Below are 23,027 nucleotides of genomic sequence, written 5' to 3' on the forward strand. Positions count from 1 at the left end.
TTTTAGCATTAAATAATATACAGAGTATCTGTCAGATAAATAAAGAAGATAATTACTTAGACAGCAATTTGCCTGGTTATGGTAGTTGGCATAATCTGTGTATCCTGGAGCTACTTTTGCAACACCTCTCTATCTTAGCGTCACAGGGTGAAGCTATTATGAGCATCTAAACTAACTGTGTGTTATGTGTCAGAAGCAGTTATTAATATTATTATTATTATTATTATTTATTTTATTTTTTATTTTTTGCATGGGTTCTTTGGGCCACCGCTAAATAAGAGTGACCCTGAAGGCCAAATTAGAATTGATAGCTCCAGCTTGTCAGTGTTGCTCATGTTTTTAGGACAATTTCCCCCTCTAGTGGTTAATCTGTGAGGATGTGACATGTCTTCCCCTTTGCAGAAATGACATCTCGACAGAAGTGAAAGTGCAGGCGTCTTAGTTATGGCTGATTTCAGCATACTCTGGACTCTGGATCATTTTCACTTCTTAGGTTTGCAGTCATCCAAGTCATGGTATCTGAAAAAAAGCTGAAGGAAAGGATTGTTGTGTTTCTTCAGTACTAAACTGACTGGTGTGGAAATGAGGCTTTATTAGTAACAAGCACATCCCAGAGCGACCAGACAATCCAGCCACTCTGTGCGGATATGCAGATATAATATACATATAGTCAAATCATTCTAACGTTATTCCACAAAACACAATTCACTTTAAAGAAATGTAACACTGTTGCCTGTCACTATCGCCAGGCTTGCACTTTAATTATGTTGCCGATGTGCGGGAGAGAAAAAAATCCGAGGCCTGGATCTCTCTGTAAGCCTCTCATCCTCTTTCATGTAACCGAATCTTGTTCACACCTGATATGGAAAACCAGGGGAAAAGCAATAAAGCGGGTTTTTCAATTCAGCCGTGAAAGATGAATTTCACGCTTCTCTCTGGATGAAGATGTGCCCCCGCCTACGTTATTTAAACACCTTCTCTTTACTAAAGAGGTGCAGTCGGCTCCAAAAATGGCCCTGAGTTCGCTGGTGTTCCTTCTCCTCGTCGGGGGTGTCGTCTCGGGGGTCCCGACGGTGTCCCAGAGATGCGTGACGGATACCGACACTTTTCTGTCGGACATTAACCGGGACGAGCCAAAGGAATATGCTGTTCACAGTGAGTGTGTTTTTTTTTTTAGTGCCTTTTGCTTTATCAGTCTGGGTCAGTGGCAGCTATGGCTCATTTACCTGGGGGACGGTGGGTCAGAAGGGTCAGAATGAATCTTAAAGTCACATACTAACTTGGCTAAATGTTAATGTCAAATGCTGTTGCTCCAAATAGCTTCTGGTTAATTTATTATTATTATTTTTTTATTTAAGTGAAATTTTGCACAGCACATTGTATTATTTCATTATATTATAGCAAGTCTATTATGTTAGACTTGGGTGGATGCATGAAGTCAACCACATTATTTTAAACTGAAGCTTATTATAGGATGTGGGTGGAGCTTATAGTCGATTGGACATTATATTTAATAGGAAAGTTCTTTAATAGACACATTAGGGAAAATTAGCAAATCACGCCCCGCTTGCATTAGTTGCTAGAGACGGAGTTTGTCTGTTTCTGTGTGCGTTGCCAGTGTACGACGCATTCGGAAAGATGGGTAGCAACGTCAAGGGGGGCAACGCCAACCGGCCCGGTCTGCTGCAGCAGTGCAGCTCGGCCCGGGGCCCCAGCTTCTCCGGACAGTACTGCCAGGTGTTCCTTAGGCAGGTAACATCAACAACAACAATCATAAATCATAACTGTCACATACCGTTACATCCTTTTGACAGGAAGCAGATTATAATCAACATGTGTTTAATGACCGTAGGGAACAGTCCAGTACTTCGTGGGTATTTGTGTGCCTGATTCCTGCAAGGAGGAGGACGTGCAAATATTGGTGGTTTACGGTCAGTGGCTTTATTGAAATATCGTTCTAGTGTAACTTTTGATGAAGATATTATTAATTTTTTCTATTACTTTAAAACAGGCAGACTTCAGTTTAACCAGATGTCTCTCATCCCTCCATTGCCTTCCGTCCTGGTCAACGAGTCCACTCAGGAGATGATCATGACCCACTGTTTGTCGAGCGCGGTCGACCCCGACGCCTCCGACGTCACCTGCCTGTCAGTGCACGATTAGCCTCCCTTCGCCTCATTCTGTGCGCGCGTCCACGTAAACTGAGCCCTCTGTCCTGTAGGTTTGTTTGCTGCGTGATGGTGGCTCTTCCTCTGGCGGCCACCCTGTTTACGGCTATGATAAAGTGGCAGCGGAACAGGGAGGTCAGTCCTGCAGTGGAGGCGGCCCGTTTAAACTCCGGCCTCAACCTCTACGGGTCCATGAAGACCAACGGCTCATCCAGCAGGGAAATGAATAACAGCATCTCTGAAGGGAATAGTATGTGCATATTGATGCAGAATATATATATATATTGCATATTCTGCCGCTTTTTGTACATTTTGTCGATAATCAGCCTTTGTGAACACTGTCTTCAGCAGACAGCAGACCTGCACGGCTGTGTCTTCCTCAGAGCTGTGTGAACGGGTACCTTCAGGCGTTCTCTCTGCAGAACACCAGCAAGGGGGTCTTAAGCACCTCCCCATCCATCCGAGGAGGAGGTTACTCCTCGCTGAACGGCATCCGCGTTCTCAGCCTGTTGTGGATCATTTGCGGCCACTCTGCACAGTTCCCTGTAATCAACACCTTGGGTATGACAGAAAGAATCCACTGAGAAGACACCTGAGTATGTACAAAGAAGTTCATTTTGACCAGGTAAAGGGGAGGGAAAGGCTGGAGGTGGGATGGAAGGAAGATATAGAGACCAGGCGGAGGAACCCATGTGCCCTCAGTTCCTGCAATGAGATTATGAAGGAGAAGAAACAAAAGAGAGGGTTGTATAACTTTATCATGTGACTTAAATGTAATTTCACTTCATTGTTGCCATGTATCTGTTGCAGATAACTACAAAAACTGGAAGAAAACTGTTGAGAGCAGCCCTCTCTACGTGCTTACTATCAGCGGACCCGTTTTTCTGGCTGTAGACACCTTCCTGCTGCTGGGGTGAGAATGGAAAAACCGTGAATTTATTGTAGTGTGAGTTTTTAAGTGGTTAGTTTCCACGAGTTTTGTGTTTCAGAGGTCTGCTTAGCGCCAGGTCCCTGCTGGGCTCCATCGACAAGGCCGAAGACAAACTGAGCCCCAGCTTGGTTGCGGGCTATCTATTCAAGAGAATCAAACGGTACAATCGTTATTATTATTTTCCCCCCACGTCTGTGGCTACGTAAATATGAATTCTCCTCATTTGTCTCTTCTCTGTAGGATTCAGCCGCTGCATTTGTTCATCATGTGTCTAACCATTGGCCTCATCTCTGTGGTCCAGTGGGGGCCGTACTGGTTCCCGTTTGTAGACACAATGATGGACTGTAAGGCCTACTGGTGGGCTAATTTACTGCTAATCACCAATCTCCTCCCAGTCCACGAGATAGTAGGTTTGATTTAGACCCGAGAAACATGCGGCATTTAAAATCACTCTCTTTTTGTGTCCGCATTTACTCTGCTAATCTCTCTTCAGTGCATTCCTTGGACGTGGTACTTGTCTCTGGACTTCCAGTGTTACGCCACTACTCCTCTGTTGGTTTATTTTTACAGACTGTACGTCTTCTTAAACATGATTCGAAAACATCGTTAAAAGTCGACGTACCTCCACATTAACCGCTGCATTTTTAATCAGAAACAGAGGCGTGTTCACGGTCGTGGCCGGAGGTCTCCTGCTGATGACCACGGTGGCCGGTGCAGTCATAACTGCAATCATGCAGCTACCGGTATTTCAGCCATCAACAATGTAAGACAATCTAGCACTAGTGCATTTCACATTTAGGGCATCTCGTCTTTTTGCAGCCGAATAATTTGATTAAATGCATTTCCTGCAGGACATCTGAGAATTACGTTTTATACTACTACGTGAAACCCTACACAAGATATGGGCCATTCCTAATAGGGATCTTGACTGGAATATACTTGAAGACGAAGAAAGATCAGCTGTTGAAGCAAAAGGTGAGAGAACATCTGCAAGAGTCCTTGCAAATTCTAGTTTTGAGAGCTGTTGTTGGAATCCCACTTACGCGCTCGTTCTTCCTTTTCGCGGCTGGTGCAGTGGCAGGCGGCGCTTGGTTGGTTCTGCTGCCTGTCCCTCATGGCGGCTTTGGTCGGATTGCCCTACGTCCTCAGGGAGACCCCAGACTATCCGTCTGCGCCGCATGCCCTCTATCAGGGGCTGCACCGACCACTCTGGGCACTGGCGGTCACCTGGATCATCCTGGCCTGTGAGGAGGGATATGGAGGTACACCTGAAGTAGGGATGAACAAATGCAGGGAAAAAAAGTTTCTTCTGTGTTTCTTCTGCACTCAAAACATCTTCAGTTTAAATTTAAAGACATATAACTTGTATTTCCTTCTCTTTTATTCCTCCAGGATTTATCAACGACCTCTTGTCGCTGAGTTTCTGGGTCCCTCTTTCCAACATTAGTTTCGCCTGCTATCTGAGTCACCCCGTTTTCATCATCCTCTACATCGGCTTGCAAGAAACCCCAATCCACTACACGGACCTCAATTTTGTGAGTGTTGTGCGTTTCATTCACAGTGCTTTTAGAATCGCAAATTGACCCCTTGTCTTCATGTTGTCGTGTCGCTTGCCTTCTTCAGATGTACCTGTTCCTTGGGCACCTGGTGTTGACGTTGGTGGTGAGCTACGTGCTCACTGTGCTAGTTGAGAAGCCCTACCTCCTACTAAAATGGAGCAGCACATAAAGAAAACTTTATTCTTGACCCTTACTTTTGTTTGTGCTTTGTTCTCTTACTTTTGTAAGCGAGATAATAAAATCGGCAAATCAATGTGAACATTTAATATGACGTCGGCCCACCCTTTGCAGCTACAGCAGCTTCGGCTCTTCTGGGAAAGCTCTCGACATGGTTTAGGAGTGTGTTTATGGGAATTTTCAGCTCATTTGTGAGGTCAGACACTGATGTTGGACGAGAAGACCTGGCTCACAGTCTTCGCTCTAATTCATCCCAAAGGTTTTCTGTTGGGTTGAGGTCAGGACTTTGTGCAGTACAGTCAAACTCTTCCTCACCAAACTCACTCATCCATGTCTTTATGGACCTTTGCTTTGTGCATTGGTACACACTCATGTTGGAACAGAAAGGGGTTCATCGCCAAACGTTGGGAATATTTAGAAATTTCATGACTGGACTTGTTGCACAGGTGGCATCCTATCACACATTCATTCACAAATGTTTGTGTCATGGTTCTGTCTTTTATTTTGTGATCATGGTTTTGAGTTTCCTGTTTTATTTTGCTTAGTTTCGTAACTTCCTGTTGTGCCTCGTGTTTCTGTCTTGATGTCCGCCTGTGTCTTGTTTTGTGTTTCCTGTTTTATTTTGTTAAGTTCTGGATTTCCTGTCTGCGTTTCCTCATGTGTCCCTTGATTCTTCACTGGTTTCACCCCTGTTGATGATGCTCATGTGTCTCACCTGTGTCTTGTCATCATTAAAGCCCTCTGTGCATATATAGCACTGCCTTTCCATTAGTTCGCTGTTACGTCGTTAATGTTACTTCTAATGTTGCCTTGTCCTCGTTCTATGTCTCCACGCCATGTCTGTGATTCTTTCTTTGATTTTCTGCTTTTTGGATTTTCCTGCCAGCGCCTTTTGTTAGTTGTTAAATACCTTTTGTTTGAACTTCCATCCTCATCGTTTGCCCTGCACTTCAATTGTCCTCACCTCAACGCTGAAAACCTGACAGTCTGTGGCAGCAGCCTGCATGCCTAGGTGCTTGATTTTATGCACTATTCAGTTATACATTATTCAGTTATTTGGATAGTTGAACAAGTACTTTTGGTAATCTAGTGTATTTGTTACCGAATATTTGTTTTCGCATTGGTTTGTTGAGGTTATTATTTAATTATTTGACAATTTACAAATGGCTGAGGCAGAAAACACGTTGCAGATTCCACATTTACCTCATATTATGTTCTGTGTTGCCATGGAATATACATATGTACATATATATATATATTTGCATAGTTGTAATAACTAGGAAGTGTCCTGCAGATAATGTTTTCATTGCCCGTTAACCTTTAGAAAGCTCGGACTGTATAGGGCAGTGACCGACTGCAAAGGCTAAAATGGCAGCTGCGCATGTTGCCCTGCAGCTGCAAAAGTAATCGAGCATTTATGACTGAATCTACGATGCTATAAAATGCATTTATGGCAGCTGCTTTGTTCTTTGACTACTCTTTAATGCTCCTGCTCTGCAGTGCTTCTGCCAGCTAAAACCAGCAATGCAATAAATCAAAAGTGGTCCAGCTTGTAGATACAACAACGCCCAGCTAATGCATCTAGATCAGTGCATACACAGCTGCATATAAAGATGTAGGTTCGCCCCACACTGCTGCTGTCTTAGTGCAATGATGGATGTGGTTACACAAAAACAACCATTTATTTAGACTTGACTAGTTCAGTTCAACATGAAGACAACCCAAGTTTGGCCTCAGGAGGCAGGTAAAAGGGCAAAATCTGCTACATGAAGCCTCTCCAAACGATTTCATTGACCCAATCTTGTTGCTGGGAAACACAAGGAATACAACGGCATGGATGGCTTGACAGCAGGCAACCTGGCAACCTATTAGCAAGAGCGTAGACTGAAGAGGAATAAAAAAACAATAATCCATTCAAAATGACTCTACTTTGAATCGTGCTCACTTTGAAGACTGACTCACACATTACATTACTTCTCCGCCATCCCACTCCTTCTATCAACAGCTCTCGTGTAAGACAGTCATCTACGAATGGCTTGTGACGGTGGTTTCGCTGCGCTTTCCATGACGGTGAGCCAGAACTCACGAGTGACACTGACTCAGATGACAAGATCATAACAAAAGGTTTTCAGTTTCTTGTGACGCCAGAAGCACCACATGAACGCGGTGTGCGACGCACACCTCTTAGGAAATCGCCCCTGCCCTAGGAGTTTTGGGGAGGGAAGCGGACGCCAGGCTGAAGCAGTCTGTGTAACAACATGGTGTAAAAATATAACTTTGGTAAGGCGACACCTCTCTCTCCATGACTACACGACTCCATGGGGCCTCAGCCTCTCAAAAAAACGCTTAAGACGGTGCATCGCGTCTTAGACTGAATGTTTCTTTCACATGTTTGACAAAGACACAGTTTTTTGAAGAAAGATCCAATCTAGCTCACTTGCAGATCAAGAAGAACCAATAGATAGAATAATAATTTTTTTGCACCCGTTAAATCTCAGCAGTGGCTGCTTGTTGCCCAACAGCCGTCACAACCAATCAGCTGTTCCTTGTTTTGCTTCTGAGAAGCAATAAAAACCGCTCACATGCACAAATATGCAGCAGCGTAACAACGTGTCCTAACTTATTTCCACTCCAGAAATATTTCCCCCACGCCTCAGCAGATTGAGAACGCGCCTCAACAACAAGCGTGTCGAATAATGACACCGAAAGAATAAAAACAACATGACATAACAACGTTTCCTCGTCCGCTCATTCATAAATCCTGTCACTGCCTTCCACACACTCACTAACAATAGTCGTACATTGTTTTGCCAGCTGGACGGGGATCAGTGGTCTCAGTGAATTAGCAGATAAAGATAGATTATTTATTTATTTACAAAAAAAATAGACTCGTAGCCAAGTCGCTTCATTGGAGGGTCACTGTGCCCAGAGAACTATTTACAGTCTGCTATAAAACAGTCTGCTCCTCTCACCTGTCACAGGAGGAACAATGATGTAACAGCCATTAATGGCGTGGTTATAAAACTGTCTTTGACTTAAAAATAGGAGCCTGAGGTGAACACGGGAAAAACAAAATGTTTTGGTCTCCAGTGATTGGCTTTACGAGAAATAAAAACTAAAATAATAAAATAAAAACTAAAAACTAGCTTTTGCAAGATTCAGAGTAAAGTCTGTGCTCAAAAACATGAAGGAAAGCTTTAGGAAAATACAGTAACTTGTGTTCGTGCATAGAGCAACGAAAAATTTGGATATAAAATACAGAAAATAGAAAGATGAGAATAGAATAGAAAGAGGAGGAAACATTCGTCTTACACCACAATTCATCTTTATAGTGTTTTATGTTTCTTTAAAAAAAAATTAATGGAGTCTGTGTAGGCAACAAAGGCTCTTGTTTTATATTCAGTGTAGAGATACAAGACATTTTCTCTTTAACCCCTTCAAATTTATCTTGTAATAAGAAAAAAAAAAGAAAAGAAAAAAAAAGACCTATTGGGCCATGTGGATTAGTGGAAACTGGAATCCCAATTTTGGAAGTTGGCACTGGCTTCTGCTCTTTAACTTGTCAGAGTAAATTGTAAATTGTGCAGTAAATTGAGTAAATTGAGCAATCACTGAGTTAACTAATGACCCATAACTGAACTTGAAGGCCTCGTTGGACTGTTATGACTGTGACAGCAGCACACTGTTGCAAACTAGTTGGAGGGTTGTTAGTGAAATATGATCCCTATAGGTTAACACACAGAGAAAGAGATTTTAGTAATTTTATCAAACGACAAGCAACAACAAGAATAGATAGGATTTATCTGGAGCTGTTTTGTGTTTTAATTTATTCAGTAATCTGCACGTAATGAACGTAAGGAGAGTTTTTCATACGCATAAAATAAAAATAAAAATCAGCTTCTTCTGTAACGGTTGGAAAAATGCATGACTTTAATTAAATAACCTCTTTGTGAATTATGACCTCCTCCAAGATGATATCTCTTTATTTTCTCTTCTTTTCTGCAAGAAAGTTAAATATTGCACTATATAAGGTTGTTTCAAATCGTTGGACCAATAAATAAGCTGATAACTAATAAAACTAAATAAAAAAAATAAAAATTTGCTACACAATAGATGTTTTTCCCCGCATGCAGAAAACTGTGACAACATCACAAGTCAAGTGAGTAAAGTCATTAGTTAATTGTCCCACTGGCAAGAGTCAACATCGTTCTTGAATTAAAGACAAAATGTGTTTGAAAAGTAGGCCACCAGCCTGCAGATATAGATACAGCGTGTTAAATGTTCAAGATTGGCACATGTCCGTAAGATCAGGTAACCGACTTTGTACTAGTGGGGGACAACATCTAAAAATAGACACTCACCCTGAGACTGCCAGCACTGCCTGAACTCGCAGTGAAGCCACACTACATCATAGGTCTATATCCTCAACCACACGGCTATGAAAAGGGTACGTACCGCATGCACGGCTGGAAATCCCCTTCTCAGCCAGGACAACTGCTTTAATACCTTTTATTGGTCGTGATTCATGCGTTGGGTGGTTTAGGGGATTTGTTTGGGGGGTTCTTTTGGGATTGTTATCATTGCTTCATCTGCAGTGCTGATAGGTTTACACACTCTGCTCATCCGCTGCATGATGGCACACGTTGTTGACGAGTAAAGGCTGTGCCCTTTACTCCAAAGCAAATTAGCAGTGAATTCTGAGAAATACGAGGCCGTCTTTACTCGCTCATTATTCGAAACTATGACCAAATAGCGGCTGCTCTAGGACGAGAGTCGATCACACAGAGAGAGCTTCTTCTGAGGAGGGGGTGGTGGATGGATCTATTTTGGCACAGGCCGTCAAGATGAAATCAAATTACACTTTATTGCTCCCAAGTGCTGACAGCTTTATTGTTTTATTTTTTACGCCTGGCACAGGTGCATTAGATCAAGCCCTGTTTAATGCACCACTCATCAAGATTTGAATTAAGTCTGCACTGCGACTGACACACGGACAAATCTGCTCATCGTGATGAAATCCAACATTAAGAAAGGAGTCGAACCATCTACAGTTCCCTCATGAGCGCGGCTAAATGGATCAACCACGCTCATAAGAGAATTATTCACAAAAATTAAGATGAGCAACCTGACGCCTGAAAATAGCTCGAACGGTATTTATATTCCATGTGTTTGTCATTATACCCGGCGTGGCCAGGATTTGTAGTAAACACCTGATGGCTCGGCTAGGTGTCCTTCACTGCGGCGGGAATGTGACAAATGCAGGTCATGGGTGAAGATGCGCCGGTATTTTTCCAGTGTCTGTGCCACCGGCTCCCCTCCCTGCAGTCTTCTATATCACCGTGCGTGTTTTGAAGCCTCCGCATTCAACACCTTGCACCGGCGCTGCGCCTGTGCCGCTTTTAAGACACCGTGGTTTTACTTTCAGCTGAAGATCCGTTAGAAAAAGGAGAAAGATTCAGATACATAAGATATAAATATAATTGAGTTTGAGGCATGAAATTCGTAAATGTGTAGTGCTTCATCTATAGCGTAGCATAGACTGCACCCCTGTGCAGTAGTTTCATGGATATCAATATCAGATTAGCATTTATCTGGAACTGTAGATTCTCTTTGAATGGAGTCACATGAGTATTACACAGAATAAACCCTCTAGTTTGTACCACTCTCCCTGTCATATATTTTATTTCTGATATAAGATGAAACATGCAGACTTGTTCCAGCATATTACATGGTGTAATTATTATTTTTTTTCCTCGCAGCTTGAATATTTTTATAGGATCTTTAAATAGGATCTAGGTAATAATACGTTTGAAGTGCATTTTTTACCACCTCTGCTTTGCAGAGGTGGAAAACAACGGACACAGGAGAGTGTGGTCTTCGACTGGCAGCAATGCAACAACCAGACGGCAGACATTTTTATCAGCCGCTAAGTAATTGCAACAGGAAGGTTTCCCGTTGATAAGGTGCCTCTTAAAATAGATGAAACGCGACACAGAATGGGCCGCCTCGTGCAGTTTGGATAAACATGTCACACAAAGTGACAGCTAGAGGGAGATGGTGGGCTTTGTTTCAGATGCATGGAGGAGGCCAATTCACACTTGAGTGAAGCTCAGGTCGGGGCTCGCTCTGTTTATTCTAGTCCTGCAGATCATCTGAATTAACTTCATGTGTCACTTTTGCAGGTTCTGGAGATAAAAGCACAAGGATGTAGTTGTAATTTGGGAAGAAATGATGCCGGAAAACACACAAAATAACATGTCACTGTGCACAAAACTCCACCCCAAAAACCCGAGGTCGGTGTTTCACGGCTGGTGTCGGCTTTCAGAAAATCTCCCCGGGAAGCGGAACTAGAATCCTGATGGATCTGTCACTTCTTTTCACAGACGACCAAAGACAGTCGCCACCGGTTCTCGCAGACAGTCAAACTGGGGACTGTGTTTCTGTGTTGCACAGTCCCACTGTAAACATGCTGTCTGCACACGAGGCAGGAACAGATACTGTGTCCGATCTGTCAGTCAAGTCGACTCTAAACCTCTCTCAGGAAAAAAGCACAGACACCCTGACGGCTTCTCCGTCCCCCCCTGACATCCCACACTGCTTTCCAGTTTGCTCAGAGCCTTCACCAGAGGATGATAGTTTCAGGCCACGTTGCTGTTCGGACTCCTCAGAATCTGTGCTACCTCCGTTACCTCAATTATCTCATGACTACGCTTCACCCCAATCTGAAACTTTAGAGTTTTACAGCAATCAAGAGTCACCACTGTCTTTTTATTTAATGCAAGAAAAAAGTATACCTGAGTCTTTTGGGGCACTGCCATCCATATCTGAGGCTTTTTTCACCTCTGCGCACGGCCAAGCCACTTCTTTATTAAGGTCATTATCACCTCAGTCAGATAATTTAGACAGTGACACAGCTGTGGCGCCTATGTCAGACCTTTATATCTTTGAAAGCGAGACACGGGACTTCATCCTGAGCTCAACCGTTGATCCCCATGAGATTGGATGTCCCGGATACCGGCCGTTATCACAGACAGAGGTGGAAAAGGTGAACCGTGATGCACATGCCCTGATGTGTGATTCAGTAGACATTGTGACACAGTGTCATCACGGATCTAGTGAGGAACGAGCTATAGAGATGTATGAGTCAGACGTGAGCCAACACGCAGGGCTTGGACCACCTGCCGCGGATGCCTGGGAGGTGGACCTTGTGTCGGTAAATGATGTCAGGCGAGAGAAAGCGGAGGTCACTGGTTCACATGCGCAGCTACAGCGCAGTGACAGCCCCATCGAGCTCTGGCTGGACGCTTGCCAGTATCTGGCAGTCGAGAGTACGAAAGGTTGGGACGCTTTGAGCAAGCCAGGTAATTCTGGGATGCAAGGAGGGTTTTCAGCTACCGGTGACTTCTGTTTTCCCCCAGGAGACAAGCAAGTGTCAGATTACAACCCTGATGGTAGCGAGGGGATTGGCTGGTCGAGCGATGACACCAGAAATTGGGGGCCACCAGTTGAGAGGTGGTCATCAGTGGACAGCTGGGCTAGCGCACTCTCAGACTGGACTGGGATCATTGAGGCTCCACCACAGGACATCACAGCTGCCTTCGCTGAGATAGGGGCCGAGATAGATGCTTTGACACAGGCGCTAGCAGAGGTAAACACTCACATAGAGACAGAGACAGAAGCAGCCATGGGTGTCCAGGATCAGCCCATGAAGGCGCAGAGCATCACAGACAGCTCCATCCACTCTGGACAAAGCTGCCTCCCTTTGTGCCTTGAAACTAAACTCCGTGACAGAGAGGGCTCACAGGCTGTCACATCCTTGTGTGATTCAGAAGCTATATCACAAAAAGAGAAGGAGCCAGAAGAGTTGCTGCAGAACTCTCCACGCTCTGCTCCCCAGCACTCATCCATGTGTTCCTTGGCCTCTCCCGGTGGATACGTCGGGAATGTGGCGGCTTTCACGCTCACGCCTGGATCTGCACCTTCTGCTTCTGATTTGGACCTATCTCCGTTTGCTGAATATTCCCAGACGTTGGACTCAGACATCTTCATCAGCCGTGAAGAGGATCCAATCATACTGAATATAACAGAGGACACAGATTTGGATGCTCCTGAGCGGGTAAGATGGTCTTATTGCAGGTGAAAGTGCACGGCATGATGTTGAAACCGTGGATGTTATGCTTCTTAATCCACACTAATGACACACATACCCGCCTGTGTACACTCTCACATTCACTGAAGACAGCAATGGAAAGATTCACCTTTCACGCTGGAGATAACAGCAGTAACCTTTACATCTCTGGCCAGCAGACAAATTAGTCACGGTCTTTGGAAACACAGCTAGAACGTTAAGAGGCATTCCACCTTGTGTCCTTGTCATTGTCACCATACCTTCAGTACTGATGGCCGGTCACGAGGTGAGATCCGCGCATGTCACCACGCATGAGACTCGCGAGTATTGTCGGCTTGCTTTGGACTGAAGCCACCCAGTTTGCACCCAAGGAATTGCACCCATCCTTGATTCTGTATTATTGGATAAGTCGCTTTGGCCCAGAGACTGACAGCTGCCATGTGCTGGAGGAAACAGGAGTGCCCGAGAGGAAAACTTCAGATGGACAGAAATGGCATCTAATAATAGCCGGGAGTTCGATGATAATAGCATGCATCCGTGGCGTGTCAGGGCGGAGGGGTGAGAGGAGAGCACAGCTGAGGACTGAAACACGACCCCCTCCCTCGCACTCTCTCTCTTTTCATGTGTGCCCTTTAACACACCCATTCCCACCGCATCTCCTTTAAAAACCCAGGATCAGGACGCTGACAGGTCCCTGGGCCTAGGAGACTGTATTTGATTGGCTTAGGTGGGAAAAGCATTGCCGGATCTTCTGACTCTGAAGGTTTAAGTTGCATGTAGGACATATGCACGTTGGGGTTGGATACAGAAGCATGGTGGTTTATAAACGTCTGCTTTCTGGCTCCATAAAAAGGTATGTGAAGAGAATAATTAATGCACACTGGCTGCAGAATGAGCCGTTAATGTAATCACTTGCTTCTGAATCTCTACAGATTTTTCATTAACTTAAATTGTTATTTGTCCGTTTTAATCAACAGCCCTTTGGAGATGGACTCTTCAAAGTGACGGGCGAATGCCGCATCCAGCAGCTGGGCTTCGAGGTTGAGGCGAAAACTAAACAGAGATGTTTGGAGCCTTCCGTGGATGACCATGAATCGACAGCAAACCTAAACCTCCTCACAACTCTGACAAACTCCCACGTGCCAGGTGTGGACACGCAACCAGGCCTGCATATTGACACGCACACGGCGTCTGACACTTTAACAGACCTCGATGGAGCACGTCAGGTGGGGCCGCAGTTGGAGAGTCCAAAGTTTATTATGCCCTTAGCTCCTCTCGGTATCGGCTCCTCCCTCGTCTGCCGGAAAAACAGGCGCTTGGAAGTAGATCAGGCTTGCGCCCAAAGGTCTTTCAATGACAACAGAGAGCTCACTTGTGATCACATACAACGCTGCGACCTCCGGCCAAGTCAGGATGGAATTACTGCCAAACCATCTCTGGAAGGCGATGAGCAGTTGATTCATGAAAAGCAGAACACAACAAACACTACTGAGAAATCTCTGCCGGCCTCGCTCCCTAGTGACACAGTCGAGGGTCTTTACCCTGCCAGGAAAACAATAAACGAGGAGATTACTGACCTCAGTAGGGACCTACAAAGCATAGCCTTTTTCCCTGCAGATCACTTCGTCATCTCGGAGGAAAAGCGCGTCGCATACGTCACTCTAGATTTAAATGACCCGTTTCTTTTCAAGGTTCCAAAAGCCATCGCCCCAGCGGTAAAATCTGAAAAGATGCCTCACAAAACTCGCTCCAAAAAGGATAAATCCTCCGGTCATCAACATGGTGCGCAAGCTTCCAAAAAACAGGAGAGCATATGCCACCACGGTACCGCACAGCAGACATGCAAAGGGCAAGAAACTCATCCTGCTGCAGGAGAAAACCACACTGCTGAGAACAAGCCAACTGGGCTCGAGGCCAAGGAGACTAAATTGGTGATTGAGACCGGTCTGGTGACTGAGAAGAGCGCAGGCAAGCCGCACGGCAAAAAGAAAAAGAAGCACGGTCAGAGCGCAGCATCAGTGATCGGTGCGGGCGAGCATGAAGCGGAGAATGGAGCAAAACCAAAGACTGCAAAAGGAAGGATTGATATGTTCGAGGCCAAGCTGGGCGCTAAAGCCGGTGGTGATCAGTCAGAGGTTGCTGAGAAAAAGAAATCCCAGCAATCAGAGGCTAAAACACCCCAGGGAGAACAACCTCCACACCACACAGGTCATAAAGACCACACGCCGAACAGCTTCACATCCCCTCTGAGTGACGATGTGGTCAAAAGGCGACGCCTGTCAGAGGATAAGTTTGGGAAGATCGTTAGCGTTTTGGAGGCCAAGCTCCCAAAGTCAGACGTCTCAGTCAAAGCAAAGGGAAGCGAGCTCAAGGCCGAGGTCGGAGGAACTCGTAAGAAGGCGTACAGTGACGTGGTCAAACAGAAAACCCCACCCAAGGAAGGTGAGGCAATACAGCTTGTGAATTCAGCTGCCCTCCTTCGTCACAGCACGTAAACAGACGCCATAATAAAAGTACACGATCATTTCTGCAGACCCCAAGGTGGTGCAGCAGATCCAGGCCGCCTCGGTGAGCGGGGACCCCCAGAGTCTGTGCCTGTGGTGTCAGTTTGCTGCCGTCTTTTCCGACTACACTGTGAACTGGAGCAGAGACGGCACAGTCCTGTCTGAGATCAAGAGAAGGTATTCAGTCTCGCCACACCTGATTTTTACAATATTCTCAAAGACTCTGCACCTTCAGTCAAGTCATAAACCCCTATACTCTCACTATTTTATACATTTTTTCCCAATTTTTTCACTAGCATCTAGCCTGCATTAGCCTGGAAAGTTAGCGGGTAGTTACATGTAGAATTAGACATTAGAAAAGTAAAGAGGAAAGGTAAATCTGCCATGCCAGGCTTTGCAGGCTGAATTATAGATGAAAAATTAGTAGAAAATTAGGCCACGCCCCCCATTTGGGTGAAAACAAAGCACTAGCGGTAAATACTCCTTTGTTTTCACCCATAAGGGCGCGTTTTGTTGTGCAATAGTCAGTTTATTGTGAAACAAGGATACAGATTCTGAAGATAATGATTTAATCAAGTGATGCACACGTTAGTAGTTTTAGTTGTTTTGATTACAAGTCAGTAGTTGATTTTGAACTATGCAACACACATAACTGAGATTCGTGCACCTTCAAGTCTGGTGACTTTGATAAGTAGGTTTTAGTCTTGTGACATCTTACCTTTGTCTGAAGTGCAGGGGACGAGAGCAGAGTGTCACTGACCATCAACAATGCCTCTAACAAGCACCTGGGCAAGTACCAGTGTCGGCTCAGTAGCTCACACGGGTCTGTTATCTTGGACTACCTGCTCACGTATGAAGGTAAATATAAATATATATCAAGAGAAAGAGAAAAGTCTTTAAACTGGACTTCTGATTTAAAGACATTTATTCTTTTTGTGACTTCTTTTTGACAGTTCTGAGTGAGATCGTCATCCCTCCATCTCCAAAGACCGTTTTATGTGAGTTGCTTTCTAGGAACATAGTTTTATTACTTTGCGCAGCTGAGCTGTAAACATAAAATGCTAAATTGCACATTGTCTGTATTGTTCTGTTTCCCAGCCGCCCCGGTAGAGGTGAGCAGCGAGGAGGAGGACGTCCACTGCTCCAGTCTGATGTTCAAAGAAAACTTCCTGACTGATCAATACTTCGGTGAAAACCACCCCGCCAGCATCCTCACCGAGAAGGTCCACTTTGGGGAAGGGATGCATCGGCGGGCTTTCAGGACCAAGCTGCAAGCGGGTCAGATACCCCTGTTACTGCCAGGACACCCCTGCGTGCTCAAAGTACACAACTCAATCAGCTACGGGACCAAGAACAACGACGAGCTCGTTCAGAAGAACTTTACCTTGGCTGTAGAGGTAAAAACGCCACATTCGGTATGTGGATGGGCCCAGTAGTCCTTCATAGGTTAAGATATAACAGGTATAAGTTGTATAAGTTATATATAAGTTGGGACAATATGTTGTTCCTGACACTTGATAAACCTCGAATTTCTCTTTTGAAATCATTAAATTTTAGTACGTGTCACACAACAGGCAAATAGTCTCCAGCAGAATTCAGTTTAAAGCAAAAGTAAATATGTGAAATGTGTATACTGAGAAAAGAACAAACTTGAACAGAATGGAATTATAAAGTGATAAACAAGTGATTTTTGTCAATGTTCTTTTCTTTAATGAATATGAAAATACTGCCAACAGATAAATAAATAATTCCATCTGTGGATGGCATATGAGCAAACTGCTAAGTAAAGAATAAAACTGGTCTCAGACAATTTAAGATATAGTACGTAACGTTGAATTTTATTAGAAACCACTATTAAATGTTAACAAATAGAGCTCAACCCATGGAATTATATGTATCCCCCTAGGGGGTCACCGTTGTATTGCCTCTTATATGTCATTTTCTATTTTGTGGCTGTATTTGACCACCATATATGAAGGATAATGCAAAATGTGGCACTATCTACGGAAAGGATAAAGGGAAACATAGTGATGCGTATGAGCTGTGTTCTGTAAAATTTGCTCTTTTGATTTTCTGTAGATGCCTTAACGTCATGTGTAGAGATGTTATAATACAATTGCTTTTTTGTCCTGTAGGAGTGTCAGGTCCAGAACACAGCAAGAGAGTACATCAAAGAGTACACCACTGCAGCCCAGTCCGTCGAAGCCTTCGGAGACGTCCCAGAGTGAGTCATTAACAGTAACTCTTTGAGCCGACACTAGCCTGTTAATGTTACGATTTAACATTCTGATCACTTCATGCCTCCACCAGGATAATTCCCATCTACCTGGTCCACCGTCCATCCAATGACATCCCCTACGCCACACTGGAAGAGGAGCTCATCGGAGACTTTGTCAAGTACTCAGTGAAGGACGGGAAGGAGATCAACCTGATGAGACGTGACTCGGAGGCAGGACAGAAGTGCTGTGCCTTCCAGCACTGGGTCTACCACAGGACCGAGGGGAACCTGCTGGTCACTGACATGCAAGGTTGGTGTCTTTTACCGGTAGATTAGCGTGTTTAAATCACAATGTAGATTACTAAATATAGTTTGCTTTTAGGAGTGGGCATGAGGCTTACTGATGTGGGAATAGCCACCTGTAAGAAAGGGTGAGTATTTTTGGAGAACAAGAAAAAACAAAGACAACAAAAAAAAAGAGACGCAAATTAGTAAATGATCAGTTAATCATTTATTTCTTTGCAGATACAAGGGATTCAAAGGAAACTGCGCCACGTCCTTCATCGACCAGTTCAAAGCTTTGCACCAGTGCAACACGTTCTGCGAGATCCTGGGCCTCAAATCCCTGCAGCCCAAAGCCAAAAAGGCCGCGTCTGCACCCAAACCCAAACCCCAACCGTCGGCTACACCCAAGAAGAAAATGTTCGGGCCGACGGTGAAGGGCAAAACATAATAGGAGGAGAATCCTGGACGTTATTTATTAATTAACTGGCTTCACTTTCTTTGGACATCCGGAGAAATTAGAAGACGAGTGTCCACAGATTTAGTTTGCAGCGGGCCTGATCATCAGGGACACTTTTGGACTCGACTGCTACATAAGCAGGAGATGTGATGTTATTTGACCGTTTTCTTCGCCCCATGTTGAACATTCATTCTTTTGGCGAGGAGCGTTTGTATCTATTGTTTTTATTTCACCAGTTTTGCGGAAACTGGAATTATTTTAATGAACACTAGAAAAATGATGAGAGTGATGAACCGTGACGTCTTAGACTGACTGGCTGACTGACTGGTTGATTGATTGATTGATTGATTCTTCTCTACAGGCGTCGTCTTTTCTACTTCTGTGGTGGTGATGGTCAAACCACCCGTCCATTAAATTAATGGACTTTTTGATCGACTGACTAGAGGAAGTGTCTACGGAGTGGCTCGTGTGAGTGAGTGCTTTTTGGGTGCAAAGGTCAGCTCGGTGTTACCATAGCTACCACATTTATTTCGTTCATTTTTAGAGAAGCTGCAGATTTCTAGACGAGCTCTTGTTTATATTTGTACACATAAAGCTCATTTGAAGTCGACTTTTGAATTGTTGTGATGTTTTCTGAGCATTTATGTCTCTTTACACTGATTTCTGGCACCATTTCGAGGATCTGGACTGGTCTTACAGTCTTCTAGAGACCCGTGTTCAAAGTGAAATCAGGTCATCGTGACCTAACGTCCAGAGGAGACATGATCTCAGTAGTGTTGCAGCTATAGCCTCAAATCGTCTCCATAGCCGATAAGCTCCTTTGTCCTACTGTGTCTGACCTAAATTGCTGACATGGCGTCCAACCTGGCAAGTGGCGTGAACGTGGACTTCAGATCTTTGCCGCTAAAAGATGTCGGCCTCTTCTGCCACAGCTCGCAGCCTGTGTTTTTAATGTGTGATCGAGGGTCAATGATTGAAATGCGAACCCCCACGAGTTATTTAATTCTCGGGAGCGGCCGACGTGCGAACATCCACCCTGCACTCGACAGACACCAACACTCTTTATTAATGAAGGCACGCAGAAAGACAGCATGAAAACCAAGCGGCGCGTCTGTTTTCGTCTCGACTCGCACGCGAAAGGTCTCCGGGCAGCGAGTTAGCGCCTCGAATGCAAAAAAAAAAAAAAAAAAAAAAACTAACTGGGTCACACTCAACATTCAACAACATGTCTATTTCCGTTCATCTCCGTCCTCTCGCTCACCGGTGTAATGTGTCCCGGGCAATCGTGGCGCCACGTGCTCACTCTTCGCTGCGCGATCGAGGAGGAAAAGATTTGACGGGAGCGATGGAGCGCACCGAGGTCCTTTTCACACTGTAGCTATTTAGTGTGATAATGGCGTTTGATACACAGGAAACAAACACCATTGTCACACTCCACAGCTCTGGAGGACAAGGGTTGGTGAAGGCGCGCAGGCAGAGCAAACCGGCGGGTGGATGGATCGAACCTGGTGACAAAATAAAAAAAAGGACGACAAATGGAGTAAATAAGGAGGAATACAAAACTAGATGAATGAGTTTTATTGTTAATACAAAAAAAAAACAGAGATAACCACAGAAAAAGAGTCACCAAGCAAATATTCGCGGCTTATCCAAAGTGTCCAAAGTCCTTACGTTTCTTTTCTACCGCCTGTGGGGACGACTGCAGCTGTGTGCACATGCGTGTGTGAATGATTGTGTGGAAAAATGTGTGACCTGCAACCAACAGTCATGCCTCAAGTTTTGTAAAATGCAATAGATAAATAAAGCAGCGTATTAAGTACACGCTACACAAACTTGGAGGATACATCTCCATGAGTTTTAGGGTTTTGAATGTAATTCAACATAATTCTTTAATTACCAGCTTTTCAAACTAAACAGTTGTAACTTTACATATCGGAGCAACGACTCACCTGAAGTGTCTTTCCAGCTTCATTCATTCCCCTCTCCTTCCTGCCGCCCTTCTCTCTCTCTGTCTTGTTTTTTTTGTCTTTTTTTTTTAGTGTCAGTTTAAGTCCAGTGGTGCGTCCGGCAGCAGCACGCTCGTGAGGTGATCCGCGTTGCATTTGGGTTTGGTGGCGTCCAGTCCAAGTCTTTATGTAGACAGAGCAGAGTTTGGACAAACAGCCAGTTGCACATTAGTGATAAGCTACGGGGGAAGTATTGATCGACCCTGACCAGAGGTAGAGGGTGAAGGGTGGAGGAGGGGGAGACCAAAAAAAAAAAAAAAAAGAGTCACTGTGACTGAATGAATATATTATTAAGTATTAACACATGCAGCCTGGTGCAGTGAAGTGGTCTTACAGTGATGTAAGACTGGAACTTATCTTTTAATTTCACTGCATCATAGCAGCAGTTTGTCCTTTGTCGACATCAGTGATAGACACAAATATATAATGTTAAAAAAGTTTAGTTAAATTTTGCCTTATATAGTTTTTGCCTTATATTTGCAGTTTATGGTGAAACCATCAGAAGAATGTTTCAATGAGGAGAATAACAAAACTTTTCTCACCAAAAACTGTGCTATGGCTAATTTTATTTGTTGTAAAAATGATTTCATTTGAGTTATGTTTCACGTCAGTTTACTCTCATCCACATTTTGCTCAGTTTATGGCTTTAACTTGGCGTCATCCTAGGACTAAACTGTGACGTAACACCAAACAAAGGCTTGTGCGGGACTGTCAAACTTTGACAAAATTTAAATCTAAGGCCCCATTTTTTTTACAAGAACAGATTTTTATTTATTATTTATTTATTTATTTATTTTGAGAAAGTGGAATGTTTTAGAAGGTGAATCCAGAGACGAGTTGGCTCTCGGTTTGTTTGTGACCAGATCGAGGGTAGGACGAGCTTGATAAAATGTCCCCGCACTGCTAGGGTGGCTTTTATTTGCACGTCCTTGGAGCTGATAACTCTGAGATTGCTTGTGTGAATGAACTGGGGTCCCTTCACCACACCACGTGGACACACAGACACACCAACACGAGAGGCAGAGAGTGGAGCTGGAAATCTCATTAATTTGTCCACTGCGGACTCACTTATACTCCAGAGATGTTGGTGGAAGGAAACTGCGCTGAGGTTCGCCAGATTTCAAGTGAAGTCCTCAGAAGACGTGTCCCTCCACGTGGGATAACTGTATTTTTGAAAAACTTTGTACATGAAAGAAATATTCAATATATTCTATATGAATAATGGAAAAAAACACATATCTGTATAATGTTATTACAGTTAGGTGCAATTAGGTGTCAAACATATACTAATTGTGTACTGTATGCATGGCACATAATGGCCTCCATCATTGTAGTCTATTATAATTTAGCACAGGGGTCTTTCAGGCCACAAACTGATGCAGAGATTACATAATGACCGCCTACCTACTCTATGTGTTCTATATTAAACTCAGCCTAGTACTATATAGAAATATACATTATTATCATTGAAATAATACACAGGTACAAATATTTATTAATTTTTTTAAAGTTCAAACCTGTACAACAGTAAGGGGGGCATGCAACTGCTGTAAACAAACCTGCTCCAAACATACCTGGCAACTGCTGTAAACATGCTGGATTCATGTTAATGTGTATTTAAAGATATTCTAATTTGTGATGTAAAAATTAAAAAAAAAAAAAAACATATAAAAAATGTCTCATCAACCAAAGATTGTGACGCGGAAATATCACTTTACACCGCACACAACATTCAAATCAACAACACACAATCAAATATTGTTTGTAACTTTAAAGTTTTATCCAAATCAATAAAATTCTTCTTTTTTTTATTGCGACGATGCATTTCACACATTCAGCTTCTGTATCGTAACGTCTTCTGCCTCCATTTATCTCTTTATTAAAAGATGTGGAATTCATGTTAATGTGTATTTAAAGGAATTTAGTTTTGTGGGGGAAAAAATAGAAAAAAAAAATATATATATACAGTGGGGGAAATAAGTATTTGATCCCCTGCTGAATTTGTAAGTTTGCCCACTTCCATAGAAATGATCAGACTCTGGTTTTTATGGTTGTTTACTGGTTATGGGTATAGACAGAATATCAGTCGAAAATGCATAAAAAACACACAATCTAAAAGTTATAAATTGTTATGTATTTTATTAAGGGAAATAAGTATTTGATCCCCAAGCACAACACAAGTCAGTACTTTGTAGAGAAACCTTTGTTGGCAAGCACAGCGATGAGACGTTTCTTGTAGTTGGTCACCAGGTTTGCACACAGCGCAGGAGGGATTTTGGCCCATTCATCTTTACAGACAGTCTCTAAATCCTTCAAGTTTCTTGGCTGCCTCTTGGAAACTCGGAGCTTCAGCTCCCTCCACAGGTTTTGGATCGGGTTAAGGTCTGGAGACTGACTAGGCCACTCCATGACCTTAATATGCTTCTTCTTGAGCCACTCCTTTGTTGTCCTGGCAGTATGTTTTGGGTCATTGTCATGTTGGAAAACCCACCCACGAGGCATCTTCAGTGTTCTTGCTGAGGAAAGAAGGTTTTTGTCCAAGATGTTACAGTACATGGCTGCATTCATTGGCCCCATAATGCGGTGAAGTTGCC

General features: G+C 43.8%; 2 protein-coding genes and 2 long non-coding RNA genes across 6 annotated transcripts; 2 read left to right on the forward strand and 2 right to left on the reverse strand.

Annotated features, from left to right (window-relative positions):
- The first annotated feature begins 285 nt into the window (after positions 1–285).
- oacyl (O-acyltransferase like) lies at positions 286–5,589 on the forward strand. Of its 2 annotated transcripts, none has more exons than XM_047570004.1 (15): positions 286–1,155; positions 1,619–1,752; positions 1,853–1,931; positions 2,012–2,147; positions 2,222–2,418; positions 2,517–2,729; positions 2,979–3,081; positions 3,158–3,259; positions 3,340–3,505; positions 3,593–3,672; positions 3,752–3,862; positions 3,951–4,074; positions 4,175–4,361; positions 4,492–4,634; positions 4,723–5,589. In XM_047570004.1, exons 1-15 carry the CDS (start codon positions 1,011–1,013, stop codon positions 4,825–4,827), a joined length of 2,025 nt encoding a protein of 674 aa, XP_047425960.1. In that variant the 5' UTR covers positions 286–1,010; the 3' UTR covers positions 4,828–5,589. The 2 variants fall into 2 exon arrangements, with proteins under 2 accessions (XP_047425960.1, XP_047425961.1); XM_047570005.1 differs by having other exon boundaries at positions 2,520–2,729.
- LOC124996724 lies at positions 2,733–7,554 on the reverse strand. Its single transcript, XR_007110886.1, has 3 exons — positions 6,798–7,554; positions 4,143–4,367; positions 2,733–2,873 (listed from the first exon to the last, which is right to left on the reverse strand). It is a non-coding gene; the product is annotated as an uncharacterized LOC124996724 (long non-coding RNA).
- A 1,632-nt stretch (positions 7,555–9,186) lies between these two features.
- Positions 9,187–19,037, forward strand: alpk2 (alpha-kinase 2). 2 transcript variants are annotated; one of them, XM_047570002.1, is made up of 11 exons: positions 9,192–9,282; positions 11,018–12,951; positions 13,941–15,405; positions 15,497–15,644; positions 16,198–16,325; positions 16,421–16,465; positions 16,566–16,864; positions 17,603–17,691; positions 17,778–17,995; positions 18,068–18,116; positions 18,211–19,037. In XM_047570002.1, the coding sequence occupies exons 2-11, from the start codon at positions 11,194–11,196 to the stop codon at positions 18,416–18,418; spliced, it is 4,407 nt and encodes a 1,468-aa protein (XP_047425958.1). In that variant the 5' UTR covers positions 9,192–9,282; positions 11,018–11,193; the 3' UTR covers positions 18,419–19,037. The 2 variants fall into 2 exon arrangements, with proteins under 2 accessions (XP_047425959.1, XP_047425958.1); XM_047570003.1 differs by lacking the exon at positions 18,068–18,116 and having other exon boundaries at positions 9,187–9,282.
- A 438-nt stretch (positions 19,038–19,475) lies between these two features.
- Positions 19,476–22,327, reverse strand: LOC124996723. The gene is made up of 2 exons (XR_007110885.1): positions 20,377–22,327; positions 19,476–19,932 (listed from the first exon to the last, which is right to left on the reverse strand). It is a non-coding gene; the product is annotated as an uncharacterized LOC124996723 (long non-coding RNA).
- Between the last annotated feature and the right edge of the window lie 700 nt (positions 22,328–23,027).

The sequence above is a fragment of the Mugil cephalus genome, chromosome 19, assembly GCF_022458985.1.
Source record: "Mugil cephalus isolate CIBA_MC_2020 chromosome 19, CIBA_Mcephalus_1.1, whole genome shotgun sequence".
In the NCBI taxonomy this organism is placed as follows: Eukaryota; Metazoa; Chordata; class Actinopteri; order Mugiliformes; family Mugilidae; genus Mugil; species Mugil cephalus.

Coding starts and splice junctions, on each gene's coding strand:
- alpk2 (XM_047570002.1), top strand. CDS start 11,194: ATGGATCTGTCACTTCTTTTCACAGACGACCAAAGACAGTCGCCACCG. Junction 17,692..17,777: donor GCCTTCGGAGACGTCCCAGA/GTGAGTCATTAA, acceptor TGCCTCCACCAG/GATAATTCCCATCTACCTGG. Junction 18,117..18,210: donor ATAGCCACCTGTAAGAAAGG/GTGAGTATTTTT, acceptor ATTTCTTTGCAG/ATACAAGGGATTCAAAGGAA.
- oacyl (XM_047570004.1), top strand. CDS start 1,011: ATGGCCCTGAGTTCGCTGGTGTTCCTTCTCCTCGTCGGGGGTGTCGTC. Junction 1,753..1,852: donor GCCAGGTGTTCCTTAGGCAG/GTAACATCAACA, acceptor TAATGACCGTAG/GGAACAGTCCAGTACTTCGT. Junction 2,148..2,221: donor GCCTCCGACGTCACCTGCCT/GTCAGTGCACGA, acceptor TCTGTCCTGTAG/GTTTGTTTGCTGCGTGATGG.